Source organism: Heptranchias perlo, chromosome 2, assembly GCF_035084215.1.
Source record: "Heptranchias perlo isolate sHepPer1 chromosome 2, sHepPer1.hap1, whole genome shotgun sequence".
In the NCBI taxonomy this organism is placed as follows: Eukaryota; Metazoa; Chordata; class Chondrichthyes; order Hexanchiformes; family Hexanchidae; genus Heptranchias; species Heptranchias perlo.
The window spans coordinates 52,887,220-52,911,902 of record NC_090326.1 but is presented as its reverse complement, the minus strand read 5'-3'; the positions used below and the strand labels follow the sequence as shown (position 1 = coordinate 52,911,902).

The 24,683-nt window shown below is 44.6% G+C and overlaps 1 protein-coding gene across 1 annotated transcript in view; it reads right to left on the bottom strand.

Moving 5' to 3' along the window:
- The window catches only part of LOC137339234 (cadherin-12-like), a 214,152-nt gene that overhangs the window by 144,465 nt on the left and 45,004 nt on the right, over positions 1-24,683 (bottom strand). The window contains exon 4 of the mRNA XM_068001881.1: positions 10,604-10,723. Within this exon, the coding sequence (XP_067857982.1) occupies positions 10,604-10,723 (120 nt within the window). The remainder of the gene's footprint in view (positions 1-10,603; positions 10,724-24,683) is intronic.

Here is a 24,683-nt window from a genome sequence, read left to right as displayed (position 1 = left end):
GTGCTCAAATAATTTTGTAAAATGATATGCATAAATTAGTAATAGCTTTACCTCAACATCCGTTAAATACTGATGGATCTCTTACTGAATTGGTTGAGGGAGGGGCAAGACTGGCAGCTCAATATTCCGGGGTACAGAATCTTCAGGCGAGACAGAGGGGGAGGTATAAGAGGAGGGGGGGTCGCAATATTAATTAAAGAATCAATTACTGCCATAAGGAGGGATGATATATTAGCAGGTTCCTCTAATGAGGCCATATGGGTGGAGCTTAAAAACAAAAAGGGGGCAAGCACTTTGATGGGAGTGTACTATAGACCCTCAAACAGTCAGGGGGAGATAGAGGAACAGATATGTAGGCAAATCTCAGAAAATTGTGCAAATAATAGGGTAATAATAGTGGGGGATTTCAACTTCCCCAATATTAACTGGGATACTCAGAGTGTAAAATGCTTAGAGGGTACAAAATTCTTAACGTGCATCCAGGAGAGCTTTTTGAGCCAGCATGTAGAAAGTCCTACAAGAGAGGGGGCGGTACTGGACCTAATTCTAGGGAATGTGGCCGGCCAAGTGGAAGAAGTGCTAGTAGGTGAGCACTTTGGTGACAGTGACCATAATTTGGTGAGATTTAAGGTGGTCATGGAAAAGGACAGGGAGGGGCCGGAAATAAAGGTTCTAAATTGGGGGAAGGCCGATTTTAATAGGATAAGGCAGGATCTGGCCAAAATGGACTGGGATCAGCTGCTTGTAGGAAAATCCGCATCGGAGCAATGGGAGTCTTTCAGAAGGGAGATTGAGACCATACAATGGCAACATGTTCCCGTAAAGGTCAAGGGTGGTTACAAGAACTCCAGGGAACCTTGGATGTCAGGGGATATACGAGAATGGATTAGGAAAAAAAGGAGGGCTTTTGGCAGATAGAAAAGGCTAAGGACGGAGGAAGCCCTAGAGGAGTACAAAAAGTGCAGGGGGATACTTAAAAAGGAAATTAGGAGATCAAGGAGGGGCCATGAAAAAACAATGGCGAGCAAAATAAAGGAAAATCCTAAGATGTTTTATAAGTATATTAAGGGTAAGAGGATAACTAGGGAAGAAATAGGGCCCATTAGGGACAAAAATGGCAATCTGTGTGTGGAGCCGGAAGATGTAGGAGGGGTTCTAAATGAATTTTTTGCATCTGTTTTCACTATGGAGAAGGACGACGTAGACATAGAAATACGACAGGGGGACTGTGATATACTCGAACATATTAACATCGAGCGGGAGGAGGTATTGGCGGTTTTAGCAGGCCTAAAAATGGATAAATCCCCAGGCCCGGACGAAATGTATCCCAGGCTACTGTGTGAGGCAAAGGAGGAGATTGCGGGGGCTCTAACACATATATTCAGAACTTCTCTGGCCACAGGGGATGTGCCAGAGGACTGGAGAACCGCTAATGTAGTACCATTATTCAAGAAGGGGAGTAGGGAAAAACCGGGGAACTACAGGCCAGTGAGCCTAACATCAGTGGTAGGAAAATTATTGGAAAAAATTCTGAAGGACAAAATTAGTCTCCACTTGGAGAAGCAAGGATTAATCAGGGATAGTCAACATGGCTTTGTCAAGGGAAGATCATGTCTGACTAATTTGATTGAATTTTTTGAGGGGGTGAATAGGCGTGTGGATGAGGGTAACGCAGTGGATGTGGCATACATGGATTTCAGTAAGGCCTTCGATAAAGTCCCGCACAGGAGACTGGTCAAGAAGGTACGAGCCCATGGAGTCCAGGGTGCCTTGGCACTTTGGATACAAAACTGGCTTAGTGGTAGAAGGCAGAGGGTGATGGTCGAAGGTTGTTTTTGTGACTGGAAGCCTGTGGCCAGTGGGGTACCACAGGGATCGGTGCTGGGGCCCTTGCTGTTTGTGGTCTACATTAACGACTTGGATATGAATGTAAAAGGTATGATCAGTAAGTTCGCTGATGATACAAAAATTGGTAGGGTGGTAAATAGCGAGGAGGATAGCCTCAGTCTGCAGGACGATATAGATGGGTTGGTCAGATGGGCGGAACAGTGGCAAATGGAATTTAACCCGGAAAAGTGCAAGGTGATGCACTTTGGAGGGACTAACAAGGCAAGGGAATACACAATGAATGGGAAGACCCTAGGCAAGACAGAGGGTCAGAGAGATCTTGGTGTGCAAGTTCACAGATCCCTGAAGGCGGCGGAACAGGTAGATAAGGTGGTAAAGAAGGCATATGGGATACATGCCTTTATTAGCCGAGGCATAGAATATAAGAGCAAGGAGGTTATGATGGAGCTGTATAAAACACTGGTTAGGCCACAGCTGGAGTACTGTGTGCAGTTCTGGTCGCCGCAATACAGGAAGGATGTGATCGCTTTGGAGAGGGTGCAGAGGAGATTCACCAGGATGTTACCAGGGCTGGAGCGCTTCAGCTATGAAGAGAGACTGGGAAGATTGGGTTTGTTTTCCTTGGAGCAGAGGAGGCTGAGGGGGGACATGATTGAGGTGTACAAAATTATGAGGGGCATAGATAGGATGGATACTAAGGAGCTTTTTCCCTTCGTTGAGGGTTCTATAACAAGGGGGCATAGATTCAAGGTAAAAGGCGGGAGGTTTAGAGGGGATTTGAGAAAGAACTTTTTCACCCAGAGGGTGGTTGGAGTCTGGAACTCACTGCCTGAGAGGGTTGTGGAGGCAGGAACCCTCACAACATTCAAGAAGCATTTGGATGAGCACTTGAAATGCCATAGCATACAAGGCTACGGACCAAATGCTGGAATATGGGATTAGATTAGACTGGGCTTGATGGCCGGCGCGGACACGATGGGCCGAAGGGCCTCTATCCGTGCTGTATAACTCTATGACTCTATGAATGACCTGCTTATATTGATAGTCAATAGTCCATAAACCTTTTTTCTTTCTATTCACTGTAAGGCAACAACTATTAAATGAAACAACCCAGGACAATGAAGTTTAGAATGTGGTTATAAATTTGCTTCAACAAACAAGGATCCTTTGAGCCATCATTGCAGACCATTGTGTAAGTAGAATACCACCTGCAGATTGCAAAGCTTCCCATATGGAAGAAACAAAACATCTGACCAGACCAATATTTAAAGCGTATCAAAAATCTAGACTACATTGGCCATGCAGTTAATTTGATAAATATGAAACTATTAAACTAATATTTCTGAAGGGAATGTAGTGAAGGCTTTGAATGCTCCAGATATGCTGTTCCACATGCTCTTCCTCCTTTTTGTACCCCACTGTACTGAAATCAAGGTGTAAAAATGGGTATGCATTGCACCCATTTTTAGAGGGTAAAACGGACACAACACGGACCAATTTAGCATCCAATCTGAGTGAATGTTCGGCCCACTACTAAATTCTTTGGGCCCTTTTTTTTAGGCATTCCAGGCGGCTGCATAATACAAGCGTTAGGCTCCTTGCATATGTCAGGAGTGTGATGGAATACTCTCCACTTGCCTGGATGAGTGCAGCTCCAACAATACTCAAGAAGCTTGACATCATCCAGGACAAAGCAGCCCGCTTGATTGACACCCCATCCACCACCCTAAACATTCACTCCCTTCACCACCGGCGCACTGTGGCTGCAGTGTGTACCATCTACAGGATGCACTGCAGCAACTCACCAAGGCTTCTTCGACAGCAACTCCCAAACCCGCGACCTCTACCACCTAGAAGGACAAGAGCAGCAGGCACATGGGAACAACACCACCTGCACGTTCCCCAAGTCACACACCATCCCGACTTGGAAATATATCACCATTCCTTCATCGTCGCTGGGTCAAAATCCTGGAACTCCCTTCCTAACAGCACTGTGGGAGAACCTTCACCACACAGACTGCAGCAGTTCAAGAAGACGGCTCACCACCACCCTCTCAAGGGCAATTAGGGATGGGCAATAAATGCTGGCCTTGCTGGCGATGCCCACATCCCATGAACGAATAAAAAAAATGTTAATTCGAGGCCTAATACCTGTGGAAGGGCTCCTCTGCCAAATTGGACTGCCCTGAATGGAGGAGGCATCGGGTCTGACGTTCCAAGCGTCCAGGCAGCCACCACCGAAAAGGTAAGTAATATTTTGTTTTCTTTTAAATGTGACGATCGTCCACTCCAGCTTCCCTGCTGGGACTTTCCTGAGGGCCGCTGCTGGCGAGGTAGGCAGCTCAATATTGATTTCTTCCCTCGGACAAGTTGCCTGTGGAGGCGCAGCAGATGCCAGCAGCTCGTCCCGAATATGTAGATGAGGCCCGTGGACCAATGTCTAGCGATCCAGATGAAAATCTACCCATTGTTTAGTCTCTTACTCAAACTAATTTTTCTCATAATCGTGGCATGCCTTATCTTCCTCAGTCATCCCTTTCTCCGACTATCTACAGGCTTTTAAAACCCAAGCTGGATGTCACCTAATCTCTTCCGTCTGAATTATCTCGTGTGTTCATTTTACTCTTTCAGCCTTAGCGGTGACCTGCATTAAGGGATTTGGCCTTTCATTTTACTCTCACCATAAGAAAAATGAACAATTAAAAAACAAACAGAATCTCTTACACCCTTGCAAGTGTGTGTTAGACGTCAAGAAAGCAGCACTGTTATTCACTTAAAAGGTATAATAGCAAAGTTAGAGCTAGAAACAAGGCCAAAACAATAGGCACAATAAATCATTCCACTACTAAACTCCAAATTTAAATCCTTTGTTATAAAACGCATTTAAAATCTAAAGGTAATGGTGTAAATAGAGCCAAATAAATCACTACACATGCAAACACTTCCACAGCCCGTGTCCAAGCACTGGTCTGACAGGATCTAACCTGTGGCCTCAGAAGGATAGACAGCAAAGTGATCTGAAACATACCAATTCCAAAATGTTGAGACCACAATAACAATCAGGAGATTGTCCTCGGCATATCTATCAGCTCTCTTCTTCACACTCTGACAATTGTGAAACATAATTGTCTCCTAGACAACATTACAGCTAAAAGAATCGAAGAATAAGCTGCCAGCATCAATGGGTTTAAAATCTCAATATACATGTCACATTGTGCATTCACTGAATATATATACATATTTTTCAATTCTCATGGATGACATTGTTTGTCAGAACATTACTTTTACTTATCAGGAATTCAGAAAGAAACAACAACAACAATTTTCTGTCTCAGTTTCTTGAACACTTTCAATTATACAGTAAACTGGATAATTCTTTTGCCAATTTTCTACTTCCCCATCCACCTTTCAGGTGAAGACTTGCTTGGGTAAGGTCCCTTAGGTGCTGGGGTGGGGTAGTATGTCCTCCATGCAGGCACTATTCATGTGTGAACCTTGAGATTCTACCCTTCAATAATGATCGGGAGCTTTGGCCAATTTTCTCCTCCCTAACCTAGAGAATAGTTAGAAGTTAATTGTAATGACTCTAATACTGCCCAACTAGGCAGTACTCTTATCCCGATTTTTTGACTTTTGACTCTGGTGGGGAGTCTCACCCACCTGAAGTGCATATCAGAAAATCTGATGCTTTCACGCTCATTGCCATTTTAGCCATGCAGTTTCGGCTTGCAGGGATGATGGTGATCACCACTTGCAGGTTAGGGCCTAGTTAATATTTAAAAGTCGGGGTCCAATGACATTAATCAGGCCCCAATGCGACGTTTACTCTGGATCGTGCAAGTAACGCATAGTGCTGGACCCACCAGTGAAACCTGGCGTCAAGCAGTAGGGTGAACAAAAGAGGCCCAGGTAAGTTTTAATGTTTTTATGATTTATTTTTTGGCCAGGAGGAGCAGAAGAGCTCCTCTAGGCCCCACAAGGAAAGCTTGGACTCCCTTACCTGATTCCCTCCCCCTCCCCCTCGATTGCTCCCAGAAACCACCCCCCCACCCAATCATTTAAGTTATGTCAGGACCGTTCCCTTGGGCCTTGGCGACGACCTGCTGCCTCCCAAAATCACGCTCCCACACGTTGGCCAGGTAACAATTCTCACCGGATTCACATGGGATTCTGATGCCCACAAAGAAATGACGTCCAGGAGTTAAAGTGGCGTGGGCCTCACTTCCTGCCCAGCCCGGCCCCGGCTCACTGCACTCATGCCCCGAGTTAAAATCAGGGCTTCTGCATTTCCTTTTTCTTCTGTTTTTCTTTGTCTCTTTCCCCCATTCTTTTCCCCTCTCTCTCTTCCCTTTTCTAGTTGCCCAGGCTGAACTAGCAGAACTGTTGTGTAAGTAATTATTCAAGGTAAGAATATATGTGAGAGCTTTGTTTTGTTGCTGCAGACAGAGTACGGTCATTGTTTGTTATCTATTGCTTTACTGTAACAAATCATTTCTTTAACTGTTATGGCTCACACTCCATACAAAACTGAGTAATGATCAAAGGGATCTGTCTATGTCTTGGGAGAGACAGCACTTTAAGATTTAAATTATCTTTCCTAGTTATACAAAAGGAGACGTACTTCTTTCGTTTTTTTTTATTTGTTCTTGGGATGTGAGCAAAGCAGGGAAGGCCACATTCATTGCGCATCTCTTGTTGCCCTCAGAAATGGTGGGCCTTCTCCTTGAACCTGCGGTAATAGTGCTCGCACAATGGTGTTGATCGAGAATTCTATGATTCTGACTCAGTGACAATGAAGGAGCAGCAATATATGTTCCAGTCAGGAATGTGAGACTTGGGAAGGGAACTTGGGAATGAAAGGGTTCCCACTACATTGTTGTTCCTGTTCTTCTCAGTGGTAGAGGTCACGGGGGAGGGAGATGCTGTCGAATTAATCTAGGTAAGTTGCTGCCGAGCGCCCTGTAAATCGTATATTATGCAGCCACAGTGCACCAGCGGTCGAGGGGATGGATATTGAGTCCAGTAGCAGACAGCAGAAACTGCTCTGTCCTCGATGATGTCGGGCTTCTTGAGAGTTGTTGTGGCTGCACCCCATCCAGGTGAGTGGTGAGTATCCATCACATTCCTAGCTTGAGCCTTGTAGATGATGGAGAGACTTTAAGGGATCAGGAGGTAAGTGACTCATCGCAAAGCACCCAGTCTCTGTCCTGTTCTGTAGCCATGATGCTGGTCCAATTAATGCTGATGCTGGTCCAATTAATTTTCTGGTCAATGGTGACCCCCAGCATGTTGGTTACTGGTCACTTATGTGGAGTGAATGTTACCTGAATGTCAGCTCAAATCTGAATGTTGTCCAGATCCTGCTGTAGGCTTGCACATGCTGCTTCATTGTCAGAGGAGTTGTGAATGTAGTGGCACACTGTGAAATTACCAGCGAACAATCCCACTCCTGATATTAGGCTGAGTAGAATCATCTATTTGGCACCTTAGGCTGAAGATACTGCAGCCTTGTCTCTTGCACTCATGTGCTGGGATTCATTGTGGTTTAGAAGGGGAATGTTCATGTTAGTTGCTAATCCGTTGGTCATGGGCTTGCTTCGTTTTGTCTACCGACTGTTGTTTTTGGTGTTTAGCATGCAGGTAGCCCTGTGTAGCAGCCTCACTAGGTCCGTGCCTCATTCTAAGGTCTGCCTGGTGCTGCTCCTGGCACACTTTTCTACGCTCCACATTGAACTAGCGGTGGTTTCCTGGCTTGATGGTGATCAAAGAGTGGGGGATGCACTGAGACATGAAATTCCTGATTCTGCTAATGATGACCAGTAGTGCCTCATGGATGCCCAGCTTTGGGCTGCTAAATCTGTCCTTATTCTGTCCCACTTAGTACGCTAGTATTGCCGTACTACATGATGGAAGATACCCTCATGATGGAGATGAGATTTTGTCACAAGGACTGTGCAGTGGTCCCATCTGCCAATGCCATTATTTTATTTTGCCATTTTCTTAGCATGAAGGAGATCCACTAAATAGTCAGAAGTAGTTTTAAAATGTTATTTTTATTTGATGCATAGGGTCTGAAGTGACTCTCCTTAGAATTCCTGAAAGGCTCATGGTGGATAGATCTGTATAATCTGGCAGTCGAACAATATGTATGCTTGGACTTCTTAGTGACCTAATAGTGAGTAATTATCTGCAGTCCCAGTTACACAGTGAAGGGATGGACCTGTGCTCCTTACTGCTCGACAAGGATTGCAACCTAGCCTTGATGTTCAGTTGCTAACCTCTGTTTTTAGGACTACCCACATTTTCATGCTTCCATAAAGAAGTCTAAATGTTAGACCTGAAATTCTTTTTATACCCGTTGCAGTTTGGAAACTTATACAGTTAAAGTTGTTTAGCATGTAAATTACACAGAAATCCAACTAATACAAAGTGAAATAGTATCTCTTATGAAAACTTTGCTCTTGTGGTCCAAACACCCTGGAGGTGACATCTAAAAGTGCGATTGGTGCCTTTTGGGCAATGCCAGTAAAATAGCCACCTTTTCATAAATTAACACTTACATTTTAAATACCTTCAGTGAAAGTGAAAATTGAGATGACATAATCGTGAACATTTATGGAAAAAATCAGTCATTGAATAAAAATAGCACTTTGAAAACTTGGGTTACGGATAAAAATTCTCCTATGTGTTCTCTTTAACTCAATTTTGCTCTTTCAGCACTTGTGCAATGAGTATCAGTAGACTCCCTTCTTCCTTCTTCTCATCAATGCATTCCCAGCAATATTCTGGGATTATGCCCACTGGTGCACTCCAACACCGACCCTGTCAGAATATATAGGGTCAGGGGGAGGACATCTAAGTTGCAAGGAACTGCAAACTTGTGAACACCCAGACAAAACAGATGTCTATGCTGTTGGGAAATCTGGTGTCTGTGCTGGATTGGGAGGTGTGGGGTTTGGAGTGGGGGTTGTCTGCCCCTCACCCCCAGAAACAAAATCTAGCTTCAAATCTAGGGGCTACGTTACAAAAAAAAAATGTACTTACAATCTTTAGGGGTATGAGGCCGAGGGAGTGGGACCTCCCAGTATAGAAAGTCCCTGTCTCCTCTGGGAGGACAGGACAGGGCTCCCCAGAAACCAACATTTTTAATCTTATATTTTATTTTCAAAATATCATAGAAATCACAGCACAAAAGGCAGCTACTCATTGTACCAATGCTAGTGCCAGTTCAACAACTGGAGCTATTGACTCTAATCCCATTTCCCTGCTTTATCGCCATACCTTTTTTATATTCTTCTTCATAGAACCATAGAAGTTAGAGCTGATAAAGAGGCCATTTGGTGTATTTGTTTACCTCTTTTCTAAAGGTTACGTTCACCTATCATCCATGGTATCCTTTTCGGTCCTAATAATGGGACAATCCAGCCCAGAAAAATATCAGCAAACATTGCCTTGATCAGGAAGTACATTTCAGCAGTTACAGGAAGAGAAACACATGACCCATTTTTGCTCTCCTGGAAAATGCAGCTGAAAATGATACAGTTTCCCCAAGAGACTATGAGCATCGTTGGCGAGTGGGATTCAAATGCGTTACATATTAACATAGGCACAGCAGTAGGTCATTCAGCCCCTCAAGTCTGTGCCTCAACTATATTTACATAACTTTTCTCCATATCCCTTGATACCCTTACCCAACAAAAATCTGTTGATCTCAGTCTTGAAAGTTTCAATTGACCCAGCATCCACTGACTCTTGGGGGAGAGAATTCCAAATTTCTACCGCCCTTTGTGTGAAGAAGTGCTTCCTGATTTCACTCCTGAATGGCCGAGCTCTAATTTTAAGATTATGTCCCCTTGTTCTGGGCTCCCCCAGCATAAGAAATAGTTTCTCTGTATCTATCAGATCGAATCCTTTTATCATTTAAAACATTCTGATTAGGTCACCCCTCAGTCTTCTATACTCCAGGGAATACAAGCCAGGTGTATGAAACCTGTCCTCGTGTCTTGTGCTTACTGGACCATCAACTATGTGCTACATCTCTTGCACCATTTATAGGTTCGTCCAATGTGATCAGGGAACTATCCTAACTTTTTTTTGTCTTCATTCTTCTTTAACTGACAATTTGTTCTCTTCCCCCTCTCCTAGAGATGTTGAGAACAAATTTGTACAGGGCGCATTCCCAGCAATTATTCTGGGATGACGCCCACTGATGCACTCCAGCACCAATCCTGTCAGAATATATAGCGTCAGGGGGAGGGCATCTAAGTTGCAAGGAACTGCGAACAGACAAAACAGATGCATCTTGGGCATCCGCCTAGCCCATGCTGTTGGGAAATCTGGTGTGTGAGCTCAATTGAGTGGGTGGGGGGGGGGGGGGGGTTGTCTGCCCCTCACCCCCAGAAACAAAACTTAGCTTCAAATCTAGAGGCCACATTACAAAAAAAAATTGTACTTATAATCTTTAGGGGTACGAGGCCGAGGGAGTGGGAACTCCCAGCATAGAAAGTCCCTGCCTCCACTGGTGTGGGAGAGTATGTTTGGGACCCAGGACAGGACTCCCCAGAAACCGTAAGCAAAGGCTGGGACCCAGCATATCGAATCCCAACCTATTTTCTGGGCTTTTTGCTGCACACTCACTCTCTTAACTAGATCAGCCAGCAAAGTGCCTTGGAATGTCTTATTTTCTGAAAAATTACAAGTTGTTGCTGCAATATAAAAATTAAGTGGTGTTAGCCTTTTACATAGAACTAATTACCTGTTTTGGGATCCACAGAAAAGTATGGCTGTCCCTGCAGGATACTGTACACCACCCTGGCACTGTTTCCATACGTAGGATCATCAGCGTCTGTAGCCGTTATCTGTCGCACAAAGGTACCTACACAAAACAAGAGAATATTCCCACAGATTAATTCCTTATGTTCTCCCAACATATTTGCAAGGCACGGACGAATATATGAACAATACCTCCACTACTTGAAAACAGAATAAATCTAAAAGATAGACTTTCTGAAATAGAAAAGATTTCACACCGCACCCCAATTTTCCTTTCTTTACCATGTTATATTATGAAGTATTGGCAAGGAGATAGCTCTTAGTAGCGAAATACTGGAGACCCAAACAGAGACTCACGAACACTAATCTCAAACTTAGAAGACTATCAAACTGATCTGCCTTCATTGGAGGACTGTTTCACGAGTTGTTATACAGCAAGATAGATACAAGAGCACAGAAACAGGCAGTTCCCTCAAGGGAGAGAAAAGGCAATCAGAAATAGAGAAATAGTCCTTCCCAGCAGAAGCTTATGTCCTGTTAGGCATTAATAGAGCTTCTACAGAGAAAACTACAGGCCCAAACTGTTTCCCCACTTAAGCTGAAGGAGAAGGCCTGGTGTTGCTTGTGGTGAGAAGCAACAGTTGGGCCCCTAAGGGCAAAACTAGATTGAGACAATAGCCCGGAAACTTCTGTGAAATTGGTACTGCCTGATGAATTCTTAACTCACTTGTGTCAAATTCCACTCTCCATTATTTAATGGAGGTCTTAACCCTCTGTTGAAGTAGTAGGAAAAGGAATTTGATATAAGTGGGTAAAGCTTGTATTTGATAGAGTGAAAAATATCTACAAATAGATAAAAATGCATACATATGAATACTGAATAATGGATGATCATCGGTATGCTACAATTGGATATATTCTTAAACTGGTTTACACAGGGCACTCAGGCACATACTGGACCAACACAAAGCTGCACACATATCTACACTGCATGACTTGTTTATTGTAGGAAAAGGTATTTTTACAACCCATTTCAATTCATAAAAAATAGGTAGTGTTTATTGTGACAAATGAACTATACCAAATGTCAAAGATTCAGATTTGACATTAAGGCAGCATTTGACTGAGTGTGGCACCAAGGAGCCCTAGTAAAATTGAAGTCAATGGGAATCAGGGGGAAAACTCTCCAGTGGCTGGAGTCATACATAGCAAAAAGGAAGATGGTAGCGGTTGTTGGAGGCCAATCATCTCAGCCCCAGGGCATTGCTGCAGGAGTTCCTCAGGGCAGTGTCCTAGGCCCAACCATCTTCAGCTGCTTCATCAATGACCTTCCCTTCATCATAAGGTCAGAAATGGGGATGTTCGCTGATGATTGCACAGTGTTCAGTTCCATTCGCAACCCCTCAAATAATGAAGCAGTCCGAGCCGGCATGCAGCAAGACCTGGACAACATCCAGGGTTGGGCTCATAAGTGGCAAGTAACATTCGCGCCAGATAAGTGCCAGGCAATGACCATCTCCAACAAGAGAGAGTTTAACCACCTCCCCTTCACATTCAACAGCATTGCCATCGCCAAATCCCCCACCATCAACATCCTGGGGGTCACCATTGACCAGAAACTTAACTGGACCAGCCATATAAATACTGTGGCTACGAGAGCAGGTCAGAGGCTGGGTATTCTGTGGTGAGTGACTCACCTCCTGACTCCCCAAAAGCCTTTCCACCATCTACAAGGCACAAGTCAGGAGTGTGATGGAATACTCTCCACTTGCTTGGATGAGTGCAGCTCCAGCAACACTCAAGAAGCTCAACACCATCCAGGACAAAGCAGCCCGCTTGATTGGCACCCCATTCACCACCCTAAACATTCACTCCCTTCACCACCGGCGCACTGTGGCTGCAGTGTGTTCCATCCACAGGATGCACTGCAGCAACTCACCAAGGCTTCTTCAACAGCAACTCCCAAACCCGTGACCTCTACCACCTAGAAGGACAAGAGCAGCAGGCACATGGGAACACCACCTGCACGTTCCCCTTCACGTCACACACCATCCCGACTTGGAAATATATCGCCGTTCCTTCATCGTCGCTGGGTCAAAATCCTGGAACTCCCTTCCTAACAGTGGGAGAACCGTCACCACACGGACTGCAGCGGTTCAAGAAGGCGGCTCACCACCACCTTTTCAAGGGCAATTAGGGATGGGCAATAAATGCCGGCCTCGCCAGCGATGCCCACATCCCATGAACGAATAAAAAAAAAATTAAAGAAATAAAGGCTTAGCCCCCCCCCACCACCACTCCCCTTGATTAGGGTGTATTTCCAGTGGAGTAGGACTTCCACCCACTCCAGAGATGCCCCTCTGACCCTGGCTGTATTTCTGTCCCACACTAGAAGCAAACAACAGAATAGGGGAGGATACTTGGAAGGAAGAAGTGGTCAATGAACTAGCTGTTACATTTTTTGCCGAAAAAGTTCTCATTTCGCTGATGGGGTCTGAGCACAGTTGCGCTCTGAGAGTGCCGGTACAGGCCCTGCTTCAAATTTTGCCCTGGGTGCCTACTCTGTGGGCCTCTATATACTGGATGCTGAAGCCTAGCAGGTGACTTATGAATCTAGCATTTGAAAAGTGCAGATGGTAGGAAACAGGCTGGAGGCCGTTTTCCTCGCTTGCATGGATTTACCACTCGTTCACCCACATATGGAGTGGTGTAGTTTGCCCTAATGGGCCTAGCCTCGGAAAACAGTGGGGAAGCAGAGCATCTTCTCAAACTGCCTCCTACCTATACTTTCCCAAGGTTAGCCAAAAAATCAACAGAGGGAAGAGAAAAAGTTGGACCAATATCTGTATGTGATAAACTAAAAAAGAAACTTTACAGCAATTTGATTGAGAAAATATAGAAAGTTAAAACACCTTGTAGATAATATAATGTTTCTGGTATTAGGTTTAAACCAATAGCCACCTCTGCCCCACCCAAATGGAAAAAAAATCTAAGTATTACATCGAATTATACAGAAATTATAACTCAGCAACAGAATGCTGGGCCCAACCAGTCCCTGTTGGTGTTTATCTTCCACATGAGCAGTAGTCTTAATCCCATGTACCCAACCGTGTTCCCTGATCCCTTTATTCCCTTTTCCTTCAAGCACCTATCTAACTAATTCTTAAATTCTTAAATATTGCCATGGTCTCTGTTTCAATCATTAACTCCTGCATAAAAAAGTTTCTCCTGCTTTCTGTCCTAAATCTTACATTTAATCTTATATCTTTGTCCCCTCATTCTAGACGTCCAATCATTAGAAACTCCTTGGGCCCGATATTTGGAGGGAGGCGGGTTGGCAGCGGTGGGTCGAAGGGCCGAAGGGCCTCTATCCGTGCTGTATAACTCTATAACTCTATGACTGGGCCCGTGGGTAACGTGCCCAGTGAAATCGGGGTGCTCTGCATGCGATCGCAGCCAAGTTGAAAGCACTTATGCATGCTTCCGGGTTTCCCGTTCCAGACCGGCACAGCGGGCGGACTGCGCACCCGCATCACAGGCTGTCAGCAGGAGGAGCCCTATTTAAAGGGGCAGTTCTCCAATGCTCCTCCTGCAGCAAAGAACCAATTTTGGATCATGGAACAGCCCAGAGGCAAGGCTGCTGCAAGGTTCTCTGACTCCTCACTTCAGGTGTTGCTCGATGGGGTGAGGAGGAGGAGGGAATTTTTTTTTCCATCTGATGGGAGGAGGTGGCCTCCCTCTGTCACCAAGAAGGCCTGGCTCGAGGTGGCCGAGGAGGTCACCAGCAGCAGCAATGTCGCCCGAACCTGGGTCCAGTGCAGGAAGTGCTTTAATGACCTAACCAGGTCAGTCAAAGTTAGTATACTTACGCATTCTCCCACACTCCATCTTCCACATCACCTCCACCACCACACAACTCCTTCTGCACTGCCACCACAACGCTCTTGCATCACTCCTCACATCCACTCAACCATCATCCTCACCTTGCCTGCACTTACTCACCGCCCCAGTTCCCATTCGAACACTACCACGCAACCCAATCCTCATACAATCTCATGGCTACGTCTCACACGCACCCTCCCATGCATCTCCCTCACGCTTACCCCCACCCACACCAATGCATGCAGCGGGTCACAATGCAACCATCACTCAATCACACCTCTCTGTGTTTTGCCTGGTTAGGAGAAGAGATGCCAGAATGCCCGGGAGAGGGCAAGGACCGGAGGGGGCCCACCACACCAGGTGGTCTTAACGGACGCGGAGCAGCAGGCATTGGAAGTAAGCCGGACGCTGGAGTGCCTGTCCGTGGTGGACGCCGGGACTGGGAGTGCACAAGCAGCTGGTGACTGAAACCTAACACTCAGCTTTGTGATGGCGAATGATCTGAGCATCACTTGGCATCTGCAGCACCTCAACATCTGTCCACATGCTTAATATTGCTTTCTGTTCTCTTGCAGGGCCACCTGCAACCGCCGTGACTGCGGAGGGCAATGCCTCAGAGGACCTGATGGCCTCTAAGGTGCATCATCGCATCTGAGCCAGCCGTCCACCAGCGCAGATGCACACTCCTCGGTGGGTCCCCGTCTTCACTTAGTTGGGCTTGCACATGGTGAGTCACCACGCACAAGTGAGCACGAGCAGGCCCTGGTGGCAGGGGCAGTCGTGGAGAGTCCGCGTCAGTGGGAGCACTCTTCTCCAGGATCTGCTCAGCTGGACCCAGATGCTGAACCCTGGGGGCCAGCCAAGAAAAGGAGAGTTATCGAGGCCCAGCAGCACATTGCTGAGGTACTGGAACAGTTACCACGCGCACTCTCCACAATCCGCTGAGGATGGAGGAGTCCAACTCCTGCATGAGTGGAATACTGTCACAGGGATGTGAAGGCATCTCTGAGATAGTGTCTAGGGTAGGTGCGGGAATGTTTGCGATGGAGGAAAGGCTAGCCTCCATCGAGCTTCAAGCACGGCTCAACAATGAGTCCATTCAGGCCCTGACAACGGCCGTTCAGATTCAGGGTGAGCAACATTCCGCCGCCTTAAACAGGCTGACAGATACTTTACAACTGGTCTTCCAAGGCTTCACACAAGTCCTCCAAACTGTCGTCCAGCAGGGTGGAAGGAGTGATGTGGTCCTGGGTCAGGAGAGGGATGATGGAAAAAGAGGACATGGAAGTGGGGACACCACTCAAAGCGCTCCCACGTCTCACCCGTTGCCCCCCCTCTCAACCAGTACCGCAAAGCTGCCTCCTCTCCAGGTGGCCGAGTCTGCCCCTGCACAGGTGCAGGGGGAGCAGTCTTTGGAGGGGCCCTCACGGGCACCAAAACCCAGAGGGTGTCCGAGCAAAGCATCTCATCGGTCAGGGCATGGACAAGAGCAACCTGCCATTGCCTCTGCTGAAGCCACAGGGGTAGCACCATGTAAGGGTTCCCATAAATGAAAGGCTAAGGTTTTGGGAGCACAAAGGGGATGCAGAAGGTTGTATGACAGAATGTCATGTATTTGTTTTACATTCATTTGTTTTGCAAAGCACATTAAAAATTTGTTATCACCACTACTGCCACATCTTTGCAAATCTTGTCTGGTTTGTGCAATAATTCCCTTTCCTGAGGATCACCATGAAGACCTACACCTGATGCCACCCATTGTGTCACTGCAGAGTGGGTGTAGGTGTATTTGCAGGGCTTTTTTGTGCAGACAAATGAGAGACGTCGGCGATGTCCCAGGTGGCACCCTGAAAGCATGCGGAGGAGAAGTTGTTGAGGGCAGTGGTGACTTTGACAGCGACAGGTAAGAAGATGGTGCTCGGGCCAGCCGGGAGCAGCTCGGCATGAAGGAGGCTGCAGATGACCACGACTACATGTCGAGTGACTCTGAGCCTCCATGTGCACTGCTCCTCAGAGAGGTCCAGGAAGCTGAGCCTCGGTCTGTAGACCCTGTGGCGAGGGTAGTACCTTCTGCGATGCATCTCTCTCTGCGGTTGCCCTCCCTCCTGCTGTGCAGGTGGAAGTGTCACAGCACTGTGTTGTGAATGGCGTGGCCAGCGAGGCTGGTGATGCTGTTCGTCCTCTGAGGAGGTCATGACTGTAGCTATGGCGGTCCCCATCCACAAGATGCACGTTTGAGGGGGCCCGCAAGGTAGGTAAATGTGTCTGCACACTGGGGTTGAGGTTGCAAGTTGGTGAATTTTTGTGTTAGGAGGAGGGTGGTGCAGGCCAAACTTTGTCCAAAGTGACAGAGTGGCCTCCTGCAATGCGTGAGGGTCTCTTTCCCCCTCCCCCCACCTGGCAAATGGACCTTTGCAGCTCCCACAGGCTGGTGGCTGCAACACGTCTGTTTCAACTGGGAATGTTTCCCCCAGTACGGGAAACACGCTCAGTTGACCTGAAAATCCCACCCCTCCTAAAATATCCTCCCAATCAGGTCTGCAAACGACCTGAACTATCAAAATAATTGCCTTAAGTGGGATCCCGCCGGCTTTAATTGCCGGTGAGAGTCCCGCATGCAGGGGCTGCGTGCGCATTTAAGCGCATCATTGGGGAACCCGGAAGTAGGCAGGTTATAGCCAGGCTCCGGACCCGCCCCGGAATCCCCAATTTCGGAATCCCCCCTGCCACGAACGCACCTGCTCGGCCATCCTAAAATCGACCCCCTTCGTATCCTCTGCTGTAATGAAAACACACCCAATTTTTCAAGCCTTTCTTCATATTTCCTCATACCAAGAACCATCCTAGGAAATGGAGGTGGGGTGGCATTGTTAGTAAAGGATGAAATCAGAGCAATAGTGAGAAAGGATATTAGCTCAGAAAATCAAGATGTGGAATCAGTCTGGGTGGAGTTAAGAAGCACCAAGGGGCAGAAAACACTGGTGGGAGTTGTCTATAGGCCTCCAAACAGTAGTAGTAATGTAGGGGACAGCATCAAATAGGAAATTAGAGATGCATATAACAAGGGTACAACAGTAATCATGGGTGACTTTAATCTACATATAGACTGGCCGAACCAAATTAGCAACAGTACTGTGGAGGATGAATTCCTGGAATGTGTACAAGATGTTTTTTTAGACCAGTATGTTGAAGAGCCAACCAGGGAACAGGCTGTCCTAGATTGGATATTGTGCAATGAGAAGGGGTTAATTAATAATCTTGTTGTGCGGGGTCCTTTCGGAAAGAGTGACCATAACATGATAGAATTCTTCATTAAGATGGAAAGTGAAGTAGTCCAATCCAAAACTAGGGTCCGAAATCTAAACAAAGGAAACTACGAAGGAGTGAGTTGGCTACGATAGATTGGGAAGCTTCATTAAAAGGCAGGAAGGTGGATAGGCAATGGCTAACATTTAAGGAACAAATGCAGGAATTGCAACAATTATACATTCCTTTCTGGTGCAAAAACACAAAAGAAAAAGTGGCCTAACCATGGATAACAAAAGAAATTAAGGATAGTATTAGATCCAAAGAGGAGTCATATAAAGTTGCCAGAAAAAGTAGCAAGCCTGAGGATTGGGAGCAGTTTAGAATTCAGCAAAAAAGGACCAAGAGATTGATTAAGAGGGGAAAAATAGAGTGTGAGAGTAAACTTGCAAGGAACATAAAAGTGGACTGTGATAGCTTCTACAAGTATGTAAAAAAAAAAGATTAGTGAAGACAAATGTAGGTCCCCTACAGTCAGAAATGGGAGAATTTATAATGGGGAACAAGGAAATGGCAGAGCAATTAAACAAATACTTTGGTTCTGTCTTTACGGAAGAGGACACAAATAACTTCCCTGAAATGCTAGGGGACCAAGGGACTAGTGAAAAGGAGGAATTAAAGTAAATTAGTATGAGTAAAAAAAATAGTGCTGGAGAAATTAATGGGACTCAAAGCCGATAAATCCCCAGGGCCTGATAATCTGCATCCCAGAGTACGAAAAGAGGTAGCCATGGAAATAATGGATGCATTAGTTATCATCTTCCAAAATTCTGTAGATTATGGAACAGTTCCTGCAGATTGGAGGGTGGCAAATGTAACCCCACTATTTAAAAAAGGAGGGAGAGAGAAAACAGGGAGCTACAGACCAGTTAGCCTAACATCAGTGGCAGGGAAAATGCTCGAGTCTATTATAAAGGATGTGATAACAGGCCACTTAGAAAATATCAACGGGATTAGACAAAGTCAACATGGATTTATGAAAGGGAAATCATGTTTGGCAAACCTTCTGGAGTTTTTTGAGGATGTAACTGATAGAATAGATAAGGGAGAACCAGTGGATGTGGTTTATTTGGATTTTCAGAAGGCCTTTGATAAAGTCCCACTTAAGAGGTTAGTGTGCAAAATTAAAGCACATGGGATTGGTGGTAATATAAAGGCATGGATTGAAAATTGGTTAACAGACAGGAAAATGAGAGCAGGAATAAATGGGTCTTTATCGGGGTGGCAGGCAGTGACTAGTGGGGTACCGCAGGGATCAGTGCTTGGGCCCCAGCTATTCACAATATATATCAATGATTTGGATGAGGGAACCAAATGTAATATTTCCAAGTTTGCTGACGACACAAAACTAGGGTGGGATCGTGAGTTGTGAGGAGGATGCAAAGAGGCTTCAAGGCAAGTTAGACAAGTTGAGTGAGTGGGCAAATACATGGCAGATGCAGTATAATGTGGATAAATGTGAAGTTATCCACTTTGGAAGGAAAAACAGAAAGGCAGAGTATTATTTAAATGGTGATAGATTGGGAAATGTTGATGTACAAAGGGACCTGGGTGTCCTTGTACACCAGTCATTGAAATTAAACATGCAGGTGAAGCAAGAAGTTAGGAAGGCAAATGGTATGTTGGCCTTCATTGCAAGAGGATTTGAGTATAGGAACAAGGATGTCTTACTGTAGTTATAAAGGGCATTGGTGAGCCCACACCTGGAGTATTGTGTGCAGTTTTAGTCTCCTTACCTAAGAAAGGATATACTTGCCATAGAGGGAGTGCAGTGAAGGTTCACCAGACTGATTCCTGGAATGGCAGGACTGTCATATGAGGAGAGATTGGGTTGACTCAGCCTATATTCACTCAAGTTTAGAAGAGTGAGAGACGATCTCATTGAAACATATAAAATTCTGACAGGGCTTGACAGTTTGAATGCAGAGAGCGTGTTTCCCCTGGCTGCAGGGTCCAGAATGAGGGGTCACAGTCTCAGGATACTGGGTAGGACATTTAGGACTGAGATGAGGAGAAATTTCTTCACTCAGAGGGTGGTAAACTGTGGAATTTTCTACCACAGAAGGCTGTGGAGGCCAAGTCACTGAATGTATTTAAGAAGGAGCTAGATAGATTTCTAGATACAAAAGGCATCAAGGGGTATGGGGAAAGAGCAGGAATATGGTATTGAGATAGAGGATCAGCCATGATCATATTGAATGGCGGAGCAGGCTCGAAGGGCCAAATGGCTTACACCTGCTCCTATTTTCTATGTTTCTCTGAATCTGGGCTGTACCCTCTCTATTACCTCAACATCCTTCCTAAAGTGTGGAACTCAAAACTGCAAGTAATATTCCAACTGTGGTCTTACTAAGGTTTTATATAAATTCACCATTATGTTGTGACTTTATATTCTATACCTCTTGCCATAAAACACAATATTCCATTCGTTGTTTTGTAATGGCCTTTTCCACTTGAGGTACTGCTTTTAATGTCTTGTGAACATAAATCCCCAAATCCATTTGTTCTTCCACCTCACCAAACTTACTTTCATTCAAAATATAATTATAGTTTTATTTTACCAAATTGTACTAACTCACATTTACTGACATTGAATTCCATCTGGCACTTTATTGACCATTCCACCATCTTATCAATGCCTCCTTGCAGCTGCCTTTGGTCCTCAGAATCATTTATTATGTATCCCATTTTAGTATCATCTGCAAACTTGGATATCACTCCCTCTAACCCTATATCCAAATTATTGATGTGCACAGTGAATAGAAGTAGCCCCAGAATAGAACCCTGTGGGACACCGCTACCCATTTCAAACCACTCTGAGAAACTCCCAATCTGTTTCATCCCTTTTCACCAGCTTTTAATCCAATTTGTTATCCTCCCCCTAATTCCAAACCCCTTATTCTTCTCCAATAGTCTTATGTGTGGTGCCTTGTCAAAAGCTTGCTGAAAGTCCATGTACATCACATCGGCTGCAATTCCCCTATCCACCATATCTGTCACCTTTTCGAAGAGCTCTATCAGATTTGTCAAGCACAATATTCCTCTTTGAAGTCTGTGTTGGCTGCTTCTAATTATATTTTCTTCATCTCGATATTTAGTAATTTCATCTTTTATTGAAGAGTCCAAAATTTTCCCTACCATCAGTGTTAATCTATCTGCAGGGACTGCAGCAGTTCAAGAAGAAGACCCACCACCACCTTCTCAAGGTCAACTAGGGACGGGCAATAAATGTCGGTCTTGCCAATGTTGCCCACATCCTGAGAATTAATTTTTAAAAACTGACCTGTAATTACTAGGGGTAGCTCTGCCTCCCTTTTTGAAAATAGGTATTACATTGGCCACTTTTCAATCTTTTGGCACACGTAGAAAGAAAGAAGAACAAACATGCATTTACATAGCACCTTTCATAACCTCAGAACATCCCAAAATGCTTCACAACCAATTAATTATTTTTGAAGGGTAGTCACTGTTGTAATTAATGTGTCAATTTGCATACAGCAAGGTCCCACAAACACTAATAAGATAAATAAACAAATGGGGTAGAAATTGGTCCTCGATGTATCCGCTTTCCAGGTGGAAAACGGGGACACAAGAGACCAATTTCGGAGTGCAACATCCCGCACTCGATCTGCTCCTATGTTACGAGTGCTTCTATATTGGTAAAGGTGGCTTTGCAGGCATTCTGGGTAGTTGCCTAAAACAGGCGCCTAATATATCCCAAAATACAGAGCCTCATGCTTGTTTTAGGCACTGTCGCCAAAATTCGTTGGTGATCAACGGCTGGTGCCGAGCAAGGTTGAGTCAAGAATGACACCTTGCAACCTGTAATATAATTTCTGGGTCCACCGCTATTTCTTCCTCCATTTCCTTGATGATGTATCCCATCAAATCCTGACACTTTGTCCTCATTTAGCTTAACTAACTTCTGGAATACTTTCCTTTTATTTATTATAATATCTCTCTTCCCACTTTGAACCAATTCAGGATGTATCTCCTCAATATCCTCCCCTTCTGTAAACACTGAAGTAAACTACTTTTTAAGTAACCCCACCAATTCCTGATTATCCTCTACAGACTGACTATCCTCTCTTCCCCTCTCAGGGGTCCTATCTCACGTTTAACAATTATATTTCTACTGATATATCTGTAGAATACTTTATTGTCCTTTTTTATATTCTCTCCTCATACTCCATCCTTATTTTCATTATAATTTCTTAACCTTGTTCCTTATTTTCTTGTATTCACTCTTATTTTGATCATAACTATAGAGTCCACAAGCCTTCTTCTTCAATTTTAGTTTGTTCCTAACCTCTTTATTTATCCACAACACTGCAAAATTTGATGTAGCTTCCTTTTGTAAATGGTACATATTTATTCTGTAACTTTGCAAACTCCTTTTTAAAAATATTGCATTTTTGATCTACAGCCCTGTGTGAAAATTTCTCTTTCCTCCTCACTTCAGCTAGTTCACTCATCTTTCTAAAACTTGCCCTATTCCAATCGGGTGCCCATGTTTTTGTACTGACTTTTTCCCTTTCTGTCTGGACCTTAAACCTGAACGTAATATCGTCGCATGATCCTGAGATGCTCAGTCAGATTTAACTCACCTACCTGACCTATTTCAATACTCATACTCAATAACATAAATACTACATAAGGAAAAAAGAGAAAAATCCCATCCGAATAATTGCCTGGTGTGCTTTATTTACAATAAGAGTGCTTTCTCTAAAATAAAAATGTTATTTTCCTCAACAGCAATACAGAGGGAACGTTTCCGGTATGTGGCATTAATGCTGCAATGCACGTTGGAGTTAAATGCTCAAAACAAATTATAGAACTGTTATAACACTTGCCATGTGTGCCATTAGTTTAAATTAATGGAGCAGAAGGTCATCTATATCACTAAGGTTTCCCGTATATTTATAACCATTTTTTTTCAGTTGCGTCCAATCGAGGTTTACTTACTGTTTCCTAATTTTTCTTTTATTAGAAAAGATAAAATTGAAGTCAAATCAGGCACATAAACAATGTAGAGCACTGCTGTTTCATCCCTGAATGGGCGATTTCAGGGGCGTTTATTTGGAACATTGGCGTTGCAGTGCACTGAAGCTGAAGTTATAGTGTAAAGGGGAATACTGGTTCCAGCCAGGCATTATTCCCTTTTAGGATGCCCAGCTGGAATTGTAATTCTTTGGTCTAGGAGAAAACTCTGAGTAGGCAGCTCTTTCCTCAATAGTTCAAATTTAAATATTTAATTGTAGTTGTACTCCACACAACTTTAAACCCATGTGACCTGACTCAGGATATACTGTAACATCAGCTTCAGTTCACTGCAACGCCAACCAATATAAATGCGCCTGAAATCGCCCAGTCAGGGATGAAACAGCACCGCTCCACATTATTTATGTATCTGATTTGACTCCAATTTTATCTTTTCTAATGAAAGGAAAATTGGGAAGCAGCAAGTAAATCTGGATTGGGTGCAACTGAAAAAAAATGGTTCCAAATATACGGGAAACATTAGTGATATAGATGACATTCAACTCCATTAATTTAAACTAATGACACGCATGGCAAGTGTTATAACAGTTCTATAATTTGTTTTGAGCATTTAGCTCCAACGTGCACTACAGAGTAGTTCATGCAAAATATGATGTAGCACCACTTACATCAGATGTAGTTCTAAACTACTAATATCTATAATTTAAGTGGCCGGATTGTTGGACTGAAGATGAACGAGAATAAAATTGAGATAATGAGATATGGTTCCTGCAAATGACAAATATGAGCAGCACTTGAACACCACTCATCCATTAGAGCAGAATCATATGTTCACATATCTGCAAAGCATAATTGCAGAGGATTGAATAGTTGACAGAAACATTAATATTCAAATTGCAAAAGTGGGAAAGAGATTCAACTGAATGATGGAGTCACAGGAGTCAAGGAGGTTTTTCATCGGGACGAATATGAAATTCTATGGTGCAGTTATGCTGCTAACACTTTAGTAAGGAGCTAAAACTTAGGTGGCAAAATGGCATCGGAACAATGGTATTTAGAGGCAGGTCACAGATCCAGAAAAAGAGAAACTGCGGACGATTCTTATTTTTGGCGATTATGCCTTCTGCCCGATGTCCTCAGCAAAAGGTTGGGGGCATTTCACAGTCATCTGCATACTATTGGTGAACTGCGAGCACTGAAGAAATACTCACTGGCAGCTCGGCGATTGAGAGATGTCAAGGGGGGCAGGAAATCCAGCAGCTCTTTCGTGGAGCCTAGGCAGATGTTTGGAATTGAAGATGGAAGGAGGCAATCGTGGAAGCAGCACAGAGGGTGGGAACCTTTTTGCAGGGCCAAGGCAAGCATTCATGAATGCTCCTCAAAAGAAGGCTCCATAAAAATCAGTGGCACAGAAGTTCTGCTGTATTTTCTGAGCAGCCGTAAGGACCACTGGTCAGGCTGCTTTTTGCCTAGTACCAATGTGTGGATTGTGCACAGTACCTAAACATTGCATCTGGGTCCTACAAATGGTATAGGATCCTGATTTGCTTATTATAAGCTGGTCCCCACCTGATACAAGTGGTGCTCTGGCCGTCCATTTCCTCAATGAGTCAGGAATGGCAGCGAGTGGATCAGCTGTTGGAGCCGTGCGGTAAGTTCAGTGCTGCAATTTTCGGAGCTCAAATACCCCTTCCAGCCCAATGGAGGTGATGAATATTGCCCCCATTATCAATACAAATTGGAATAGTTTAATCGCAATTGAAGAATTGCATGAAGGGTAGAGATGATGATAATAATGATAGAGGAGAAAGTGAGATGGCTCAAGTATGCTAATAGCATCGTAAATTAATGGAGTGGGGCAATGAACGTGGAAT